Below are 11,317 nucleotides of genomic sequence, written 5' to 3' on the forward strand. Positions count from 1 at the left end.
GCAGAAAAAGTTTAACGCGCCGTCAACAACAACACCAAGATCAGCTGATCTCATCAACCTTGCATAAGGACACAGAATTGACAGAGTATTGAAATCACACGCTAGATGTTTTGCGAGTGATAGGCATGAATTTTGTCTTCGAGGTATTCAGAGAAAGGTTATTACCATTGCACCAATTCGGAAAAAGAGCGCAAGTCTGACTGCAGCAAGCGACAGTCGTTAACTGAATGAATTTCCTTAAGAACCTTGATGTCATCGGCATACAAGAGGAAAGAAGAATTACGAATGGCAAAAGAAACATCATTAACGTAATTAAAAATAGGAGTGGGCCTAATACCGACCCTTGAGGGACCGCACTAGTCACCTTTATACAAAGAAGACGTTGGTACCATTACGGCTACATACAATATCTATTGAGCAGATAGCTCTGCAGGAGATTCACAACCGACAAGTCAACATCAAAGTGGGCAAGTTAACCATAATCAGTTGTGGCTGACTACTCAAAAGCCTTGCTCAGGTCACAGTAAATTACCTGTCCTCTCTGGAGAATAGGTGTGGAGATCTGCGTCATGAAACTAGCGAGATTTGTGGTAGTTGAGCGGCCAGCGAGAAAACGATGTTGATTCAGAATCAATGAGTTTTTCACACTAAAAGACAATATGTTGTGAAGAGCCAGCTCGAAGATCTTTGATGTGGCCACATAGTAGAGAAATCGGGCGATAATTAGAAGCATCTGTTTTAGAGCTCGACTTAAATGCTGGAAAAACACGAGCAGTTTTCCACATGCTAGGAAATGTGGAAGTGTCCAGGGAGTTATTATATATCGTAGTCAGTACTGGGACAAATATACTACCATAAGCTTTTAGTATGGCGGAGGGGATGCCATCTGGGCCACATGATAATGATGGTTTTAAGTGCTTAATGCATTCGCAGATAACATTTTCATCCAGCGACAAAGCACTGGATGAGCTAACTGCCTTGGGATGTTGTCTGATATCAGTGCTAGAGTCTGAGCCCTTATAAACGATGAGAAAATGCGTGGCAAAACAGTCAGCGACGGCATGAACTTCTACCCCATTTGAGTCCAGTAGTCTGAAGGACTCTCCGCTTTTGCTAGACCGTTTACGTACATACTTCCAAAACTCAGCTGGCCTGTCATGGGCGCTTTTTTCTAAGAATTCATATAATAATAATAATAATAATAATAATAATAATAATAATAATATATAATATAATAATAAACTAATAATAATATAATAATAATAATAATAATCACTATTATGACCATCATGAAGGGCGCGGAAATATTTTACCATGGGCGCCGTCCTATCTAGTTACGCCACTGGTGGTGTACGAAAAGCACAGACAGCCGAGCGAAAACGCGCAAACCTAAACAACTGAGTGCCGCAGCCGTGTAGTAGAAATTTTCAAATAAATCGAAAGCATCATGCCCCACAAGCTTTAGAATGTACTTAGACACTTAGCATTGTGGAATATGTATAAGGAAAAACATTTATGACGACATGGCAGGTGTTGTGGAATCAGAAACCTTCCGTTTCGGTTTCGAATGCGTCTTAGAGATGTTGGAAAAATGGTCATAACTTTCGAACGGCTCAAGATAACTGCATAATTCTTTTCGCTAAATATTCTTGAATAGACAAGGAGCTTGAAAATGTCGAATTCAAAAAATCAGTTCTTTTTTCAAGAAAATTCGTTTTTGAAGGTGGTGACCTGCCTTAAGGTCGCAAGGCACTGCGGCGGGCAAAGAAAAATGCGGTCAGAGGCATGCCAATTGTTTTGTAAATTGTGTAGGAGTTAACCGCAAATGTCTCTTTCTTGTGTCCACATGTACATCTGCCGGACTGGACGATGTATTACTACGCACCTCAGCGAGCATCGAAATTCACTGAATGGAGTTGTCTCATCTCGCATCGCTATGTCAGTCATGAAAATGTAATCCCATCTTCGAAAGCACAGTAAGTTTGTACCATCAACCTAATCAGACAATGCGAGAAATTTCGGAGGCATATCATGTCACAGATAACGCCACGCTTTGTGGCACTCAACTTTATCATCATTACAAGACAAGGAATACAACTTATTAATCGCCTGTAACACGCGCCTTGATTGTTTGACTTTTTGCGCCTCTTTATGACACGCGCGACGCACTCCCATTTTATTGCGATAGCAATTATATGGACAGTCTAGGCTCGTTCTTGTCCGTCCCCGTCGCCGCCCGCCGTCATGCGCCGTATATGTATAAGTATGTATATATATATATAAGCCCCAAGAAAGATAATTCAGAAAAATGCTTCCGAAACGCGGAATCGAACCAGGCACCTCTCGCTCGGCAGCGCGTGGCGCTGGCCACTACGCCACGAAGCGCAGATCTTCAACGCAGCTAATGGCGAGCGTTATATACACACCCTTTACCGGCTGGCCGGACTCAGAGACGGCAGGCGCTTATAAGCGGTTCTTCATTACCAGCGAGATGGCGCAAGCAGCACGCTGAGAGCTGGACTTTAAAGGTCGGCGTTCCACTCCCGCGAACGCCGATGCTCTTGCCCTACAGGGCGTGGTCGCCTTCGTGTGCTTATCACAAGGAAAGAAGGGGGGCGGGCGCGGGGTAGAGCGGGGGGTTCTATGTCTTGTGCTTTCCCCGCGATGTCCGTGCTGAAGTCACAGAGCGTACGGTCACTTCGCTCGCTGCAGCGCGGCCGCGCTTGCGACAGGAGCGCGCTGTTTCAAACAGAAATAAGTAACAACTGCGACATTTAGTTCGCGCTCGTCCTGTGTATACCTGTTGGTTCGTTTCGTGCGTCCTGCTTTATGTTATCAGCAGTGCGCTTTAAGTATCAAGCTGTGACGCATAATAGTTCGCGCATCGGCCTGTGTGCCTTCTTTTCGTGCGTCCTTTGGGGCTCGAGTGACGCGCTGGCAATTTTGAGCTGCTTTCCGTTCTTCGCGTTACATTCCAGTTGTTGCTAGCGCATTCATTCCTTCGCCGTTGCGGAGAAACTGTGGCTTTTTGTGTATATGCGTTTTTTCACGCGTGCAATAAACTTTCAGTTGTGTGTGAGCGCTGATTTGTGCATTTCCTTCCTTGTACTGCTCCTTTCTTTTTTCGCTCTCAGTATTATTCCAACCTGCAGTTATAGCACCAACGAAGGTTAGTAGGCACTTATCGTTCGTTATATATATGGTGCAAGAGACGCAATGAATGTGTCTCATTTCGCCAAATGCCGACTACACTTTCTAGTGCACTCTTACATATCAGAACCTCACACTGCACTCGTCGACAGTGTCGATGGACGTTGATTCCAAATGCATCCGCGAATCATAGGACCGCTACTTGCACTTCATAGGCAACCGAGTTGTATTTTTTTTTTTCATTTATGTCGTAAGGGCGCACTGGCGCCAAAAAAATAATAAAAGGTGACGCCTCGGAGGTCGCTCAACTGGTCCAACAGTGGAACGATGGAAATCGTCGAGAGCCGTGGCAGCTAAACACTGACGTTCGTGATTGAATTGCGCAGTAACATGTTGCACCTTGCCAAATTCACTGTGTCTAAGAAGTCCTGACACGGCGCAAGCGGAAAACTACAGCGCGAGGCCCGCGCGCTCATCGCGGCGGTTTCTGCGGGGTGCAACATTTCCCATGAGCGCTTGCGCGCCCCTTGGTGGTGCTCGTGTGCTTGAACAAGGTCTATTAGATACCCAAAACTACAATCACAACTGACGTTGCACCGACAATAAGTCGGCATAGGATGTTTTCCAAAGCACCTTTATAGACCTGGCGTGACTCTGTGGTAGAATACCTGACTGCCACACAGAATGCTTTGGTCCAATTCCTGCTGGGATCCTAATTTTTATTATTTGCATTCGTCGGGTCAGCGCTGCCGATGTGGGCTTTTCTTAACGTTCTCGTATTTAAATTGCCAATGCCTGTTCTCCTCTCCGTTGCTAGGTAGATATAAACTGTCAATCACCTGTGGCGCATACCCGTATACCACCGTGGTAAACGGGTATATGCCACACGTGTCTGGAAGAAAGGGTTTGAACGGCGTACGCAACAGGATTTTCACAATAGTCATGTCATGACCAGACAATCACATTAGTCAAATCCTCTCACCCTCCCCTGCCAGTTTTAGTGTACACCAAGTTAAGGAGGCGATTCGACAGCACTCAGATAGATAGATAGATAGATAGATAGATAGATGATAGATAGATAGATAGATAGATAGATAGATAGATAGATAGTAGATAGATAGATAGATAGATAGATAGAGAGATAGATAGAGATAGATAGATAGAAACTCTAAAAGTGCCGTGTCGTTTACTGAGAATGTTTCACATTTAAAACACACCTGAAACCTCACACACAACCTTCATCAGACAATATGCCAATATTCCGCAGGAAAACTGACGATACAGTTCTTCGTCCGGCGGTGTGGTCATTAGGTGGGTTTGATGGGAGTGTTGCCTGCAGGCAACTCCATCTGAGAACGCATGGAGGCGGTCGCTATTCAAACGGTGTTAGATAGCTAGACAGACAGACAGACAGACAGACAGACACAGACAGACAGACAGACAGACAGACAGATAGATAGATAGATAGATAGATAGATAGATAGATAGATAGATAGATAGATAGATAGATAGATAGATAGATAGATAGATAGATAGATAGATAGATAGATAGATAGATAGATAGATAGACAGACAGACAGACAGACAGACAGACAGACAGACACAGACAGACAGACAGACAGACAGACAGACAGACAGATAGATAGATAGATAGATAGATAGATAGATAGATAGATAGATAGATAGATAGATAGATAGATAGATAGATAGATAGATAATAATGCCAAGGAAAGTAAAGGGGGTGTTATTTCTAGTAATTAGGATATAAATGTGAAGAAAGTAATGTGGACGAAAAGAGAACTTGCCGTCGGCAGGGACCAAACCTGCGATGTAGTAATTTCACTTTCCGTCATTCATAGCGAGGGTCTCAATCTGGCAGACTTGATGCCTTCAGGAAGTATGTGAGGGATTATTGGTCAGCTGCCGCTCGTAAAAAGATCACGTGCTACGTGACGCCAACAGGCAAAAAAAAAGTGTTCCACCACTCGCCGCCATGGCTGCGATCGGCGCTGACTAACACCTCCTAGGTTAAATGTACATATATATCCCATAAAGCGGACGAGAGGATGACTGCCGCCGTAGCTCAGTGGTAGAGCATCGGACGCGTTATTCGAAGTTCGCAGGTTCGGTCCCTGCCGACGGCAAGTTATCTTTTCGTCCACATTACTGTCTTCACATTTATATCCTAATTACTAGAAATAACACCCCCTGTATTTTTCTTTGGCATTATTGTTTCTTAGTTCTCATAAATATTGTGTCTAACAAGAAAACGAGCCCCTTAAAAGTCTCCTTCTTTCCTTCATTGAAATAAAGGGGATGAAAAGACACCTTGCTGGCCTGAGGCACCGAACGGCAACCTTCGGATAACGCGGTCCGATGTTACTACCAATTGAGCTAGACGGCAGCGGTTGTCCTCTTGCCCAATTTATCGGGTATTTGCAGTAAACCTAGCAGTATTGTCGGCGCCACTCGTAGCCATGACGGCAGTGCGGACACAGTCTTTTTTTTGCCAGCTGGCGTCACGTACCACGTGATCTTTTTGTAACTAGCGGAGAGCAACCAAATAGCCGTCTTTACACTAACTGAAGGCAGGAAGCCTGCCGGAACGAGAACCTCGCTATTAATGCGCATCAGTACTCGAGAAAGTGGCGAGAGGACGACCGCCGCCGTAGGTTATAGGTGGACCATCGACGCGTTATTCATGCGTGCAGGTTCGGTGCCTGCCAGCGTTAAGTGTGTTTTGGTCCATATGACTTTCGAGTCTTATATCGCAATCACTAAAATGCACTTAAAGCTGTACAATTAACGTCCCCTACACCATCCTTGGTTTCGTTGTCTGCTGGTTTTCATTAAGGTTGCGTCAAACAAAGAAACAGGCCCGTAAAATTTCCTTGTTTCAAGCAGAAATGTAGAAAGAGCTAGATAGCAGAAATAATCATGTAGCACGGAAAACTTAATCGGTTATGAAAGGGAGAAAAAGCAGATCAAAAGGATTCGCGTGAATGACCTGACCATGTAATACAACTTATTCATGCGTACTTCTGTTTATGGTATAAATTTCGCCCCTTAGTTTTTCGTCATAAGGGCAACAAAAAATGCAAAGGACGAAGAAGCACACGGACAATCGCTGTATTAGACATTATCCGTGATCCGCCGCTCTGATCTGCTGTCCCTTCTAACGCACTAGTTTGTAATATCATGAAGATATGCAAAGTGGATAAAAATTACACCATCTCTCGCTAAAGGGGACCATGAGGTGATGCGAAGTCGGAGCACTTGCACGATCGCGTTCCGTTGGCGTTCGTTGGGCATGCTACCGACCTCGCGTCGTGGAACGCGAATAAGAACAGTACGCGCGTCGTGGCTTCCCTCTAACCTGGCCGTTAATTCTCACGGGTGAGCGGGGAACGCGGTCGACAGGCGCGCGAGAGGGGGCAGCGTAGGAGAGCAGAGAGAGGGGAGGGGACGCGCATGCGCTGGCGCTCATCGCGGCGCTGCGCAGGAGAGAATTTCGGCATGTCGAGCCCGCATTTCAGAGGAGTCAACCGAAGCAATAGCTGGACTGAACGCGCGCAGCACTCTACCACTTGAAGGAGAGGAGACTAGAGGAGGAGAGTAGTGCATGTGCCGCAAGAGCAGAAGCGAGAACGCAGGAGAAGCGCAAGCAGGTGCTGGTAGAGTAGTGGAGAGCGTAGCGCGCAGCTGTTGGAGATAGGAAAGGAGGAGTGTTGCGCATGCGTAGTGTGAATGCGGACTACCAGGCCAACGCCGCGGGACATACCCCCGAGCAAGAGATGCTTCGCATCTATAAACAACTTGCCCCCGGTAAGTTGTTGCATTGTCTGTTGGTTTTATCAGGTTCGCCTAACAAAGAAACAAGCCCTTGAGTCAATGTCTCCTTACATAACAAGATGTCGGTGCGCTCGTGGTCGTTCACTTTACTTCATATACGCCAAAATTGCCGTGACGTGACATCACTAACATGAAATATTGGTCATGGGCTGAATAGCATGACATGCATGTCACGCACAACCAAACCGTCCCACAGACAATAAGCGAGGGAAAGCATTAAGTGTAGTGCAGTGGCGTAAATTGAAATGAAGTATAGGGGACCCTTTCCGCATCCGAACCCACAGTTTTGCTCTACCAGTTGAGCCACGGCGCTTAATTCGAAAGTTGTTGGTTCCACCGACGCAAAGGGTCATTTTCGTCCATTTTAATTCATTCTAATTAACGTGATAAATTCCTCGCCACAGTTAAAGACAACAATTTATGTTCACTGTACTTTATTTATTTATTATTTATTATTTATTTGAGAATACCTCACAGGCCCCGTAAGAGGCATAGGGTGAGGAGGGCATACAGTACAATTCAATACATTGTATATGCAGGTTTTCACAGAGTACAAATTACAGGGCAGTAGAATAAAATAACATGTAGAAAAGAGATTAACAGATAACTATACGTGCAAAGGAGGAAGAAAAAAATTTTTGTGCGAGACATAGTAAGTATTGCGTAGGAGTATTATAATACGAATTACAGCCACAATACACAATATAACAGCCACCATACAATTGCGTCATTGTAAAAAACAAAACATGTGTGACAGTGGTATGAAAAGACAGATGCCACCAGTTTGAAAAGCACCTTTGCAATAGCTTATCAAAAAAGAAGTTATACAAATAAAAAAATTAAGGATACTAAGCGAAGTGTGTGGAAAAATGTTTGTTCAAGTGAAGACAAAAAGCGTCATGGTCTCTAAGTGAAGCAATGTTGTCTGGTAAGCTGTTAAAGAGACGGATAACGCGAGGTAGTGGAGAAGAATTAAATGATTGCGTCGCACCATATAGGCGGGCGTAACTGAAAGTGTTGTGCAATGTTCGCGATGTGTAGACTTGATGATTCAAACAGGGTAGTGATAATTCGTCAGAGTGAGTGACCTCATGGAACAATGACAGCAATGCAATATTACGGCGGGTACTTAACGACGGTAATGATAGTTTGCTTTTGATTTGCGTGACACTAGACAGGGCACTATAGTTGTGTATTGGATTTATTTTGTTGTGTGCAACAAAGAAACGAGGCCCTCGAAAAAATTCCTTTCGTTCACGTACTACATCTTGACATACATGACAAGGCGCCATCGTGTTTTAGATGCGAAGCAGCTTTTGCTCGGGGATGTGTCCGGTGGCGGTGGTGGCGTCCGCGCTCCACTGCGCATGCGCCTACTCTCTTTCGCTCTCCTCCTTTACGCAGGTGTTCGGTCGCCTTCCCCCTCTCCTCCCTCGCGCTGCAGCCGCGGCGCAGCCTCTCCTCCCACATGATGCAGCCGCGCCGCAGCCAAATACAGCCTGTAACCCATTCTTCCTCTCCTTCCCCATTTCATGTGTATATAAGCGCGTGCGCTCGGTCGCCTTCCGTCATTCTCGCTTCGCTCCCGTTCAGATGAGTTGTAACGTCAACGCCGGCGTCATTCTCGCTTAGCTCCCGTTCAGATGAGTTGTAACGTCAACGTCAGCGCCAGTTGCAGGAGCACTCCAACCTCTGCCGAGATCGAGATCGTCGCGGAGCAGCAGCAGCGCAGGGCTCGCTAACAAACACTAAATACAAACCGCGCACACTAACGGAAACGCCGAGTGAACGTAAACGGAAACTTGGGGTGCACCCCCAATGCTGCTTCGCATCCCCTTATGGTTCCCTTTAGTTGGAGATGGTGTAATTTTTTTCTTTGTTTTCCCCTTATCACCCTATTTGACACTTGAACCTTTGGGGTTTGAGGGAAAGTGAGCAACTCGTCCAGATATGCATTCTGCCAAGGAAGGCAGTTGCTGCCGTGACGAAGACTAGTCAAAACGTTGACAGTCGTTGTTCAATCATTTCCAGCCGCCATCTTCCCCTAAACCTCTGTCATGTAGGTGAACAGAAACACGTGTGGTGCTTCTTGTGACTGGTGTCATTGTCTAAAAGATGCCATTTTTATGTGGACATTGCTACGTTGGGCAAACAGGCCATTGTGTAACGACCGCTTGCGAATGCATGTGTCCTCGATTAGGGGTTAAGTCGCAAGTCACTTGGTTGATTCATGCAAAAGATGTTACTTACGTGCTATTTCTTGATAAATGCACGATCGAGGACGATACTTCGAGGAACGAGCTCGTGAGATTAGTGAAACATTTCAAGTCATAAACAACACTCTGAAAGAGATTGCCTATTACTCACGCTGATCAGTACTGACTCGCCGCACATATTATTCTAGATGACAAATCAGGGATTCGAGCCAACATTTCTTGAAATGGACTCCATCAGGGCAGCAACGTGCTTCCCCGAGGCCTTGACGAACACGAGTGCACTCGTCGAAACATTGGCTCGACCGAAATTCCCTGTTCAACGATTTGTCAAGCCTTCCCCTGAACTTCTGTCTTGTTTGGATCACTTTAAAGATGCACGTTAATCTCTTCTGGGAGAGATCGTTATACTCTCATCAGAGAGTCGGACGAGGCGCGACTCTCTAAATGAAAGTTAAAGGCCTAAATAAGAACGATGGTGTAGAGAACCCTAAAAAAGTGTCGTGGTGCCTTGAAACGCATTGAACATATATTGAATACAGCTACATTAAAAAGCTGCTTCTGGTTTCAGTATGGACGGTGCAGTTTCACAGTGACGTGTCAATGTCACGTGCAGACAGCCACTCGTGACGTACTAGCAGCAGATCTTTTGTCTGCTGTCAGTTGTACATGGTGCACATAAACGATGAGTGAGGTGCCGTCGATTGTCTCCGACAGGTTTCGGCTGCACGTAGGACGCAGAGCTCACAAACCCAGCGAACTGTGTTGACTCGTCATGATAATCGCCATTGCGGCGGGGCTGCCTTGCGGATGCTCGGCGATGAAAGCTTTAAGCTGAACGAAAATATTCTATATGTGGCTCCGCTGCGTGGATTTAACACTGCATGCTTAAGAAACAAAAGAAACTGTCCCTTCTGCGATGTCTTAAAACTGTGTCTCTACTTCTTCACCAAGTACCTTTAAAGAGAGTTTTGTCACGTCAAGGCTCACTAAAAAGAGTAGTAATTTTTTGTTAGAGTGAAGTTGACTTATGTGTCCGAGGGCGCTATTTACATCACAGTGCATTACGCTACCCAAATTTGAGCCTGCGTAAAGTAGTTGGGTTTGAGTATTGTTTTCGTTTTCTGTGCCACTGGTCTTTTTTATGTAGCATACGTGAAAATGGAATAAAAATGGTTCTCAGTGTATGCCGTCCTTTTGATGCGTTGTTTGTTCAACTTGATGATTGATGTCGAGGAAGAGTGCGCCCTACAAAAGCAATCACGACGTGGACGCGCAAGAAATGTTATTCACCTTCCTGCAGGTAATTATACTCAGAGAAGGTGAAGTGACTGTACAGTATCTGGTCTTCTAATGTTACACGCATGGTGAGCATTTTATCCGTTATCTTGAACGATCGCGACTACACACACCCTGACTTGACATGACTTGCATTTGTTGGACGTCGCAATGTGACGTCGCATATGTGAAACTTTTCTACACATATGCATGTGAACGTAGCATATGTGAAACCTTGTTTTAATAGTACTCACCAATGCGCTACGCAGTTTCCAGTGGTGAGAACCCACTTTTCGGCGACTAGCGTCCCGTCACAGACGTGCTTGCCGAACCTTAGCAGCATCACGTGCCAAGGCCAGTCACCGCGTCGAGCAGGACCAGCTGCCCCTGGTAGTGCCGAAGACTTACCGCAACCTGAAAGGGAATTAAGATCTATTTTAAAGAGAGAGGCGTTACCCTCACGATATAGTAGGTTGAATTTGGTTTAGACGTTTAGAGTTGAAGAAAGAGACGTAATTAAGGCGATGTTTTCACATAGCGCCCCCATAGAAATTATATGGACACTTTCGGCGAGTTTTTGCCGTCGCCGTCATGTTCCGTATAAAGTCCAAATCGATAACATCGTCCCGCGCATCGCATGTTGCGGGAAAAAGCGCGCGAGCGCTGGCGACAAACGCGGCTGAAGCAGAGATGAAACAAGCCGGCCACCTCCTTGGCACGCATGCGATGACATCAGTCTGCGTGCGGGCATGCCGTCGATTGCTCCTCAAGCCGAGAGGAAACGCCCCGCCCGTCTTTCCTAGGGTGAAGGAGCATGCACCCCG

The 11,317-nt window shown here is 45.8% G+C and overlaps 1 protein-coding gene across 1 annotated transcript in view; it reads right to left on the reverse strand.

Annotated features, from left to right (window-relative positions):
• Positions 1 to 10,908, reverse strand: part of LOC119377380 (serine protease 33) — a gene marked incomplete at its 3' end in the record, with an annotated part of 46,841 nt that extends 35,933 nt beyond the window's left edge. Inside the window, exon 1 of the mRNA XM_037646875.2 lies at positions 10,748 to 10,908. Within this exon, the coding sequence (XP_037502803.2) occupies positions 10,748 to 10,836 (89 nt within the window). The remainder of the gene's footprint in view (positions 1 to 10,747) is intronic.
• Positions 10,909 to 11,317: the final 409 nt, after the last annotated feature.

Source organism: Rhipicephalus sanguineus, unplaced genomic scaffold, assembly GCF_013339695.2.
Source record: "Rhipicephalus sanguineus isolate Rsan-2018 unplaced genomic scaffold, BIME_Rsan_1.4 Seq444, whole genome shotgun sequence".
NCBI lineage: Eukaryota > Metazoa > Arthropoda > Arachnida > Ixodida > Ixodidae > Rhipicephalus > Rhipicephalus sanguineus.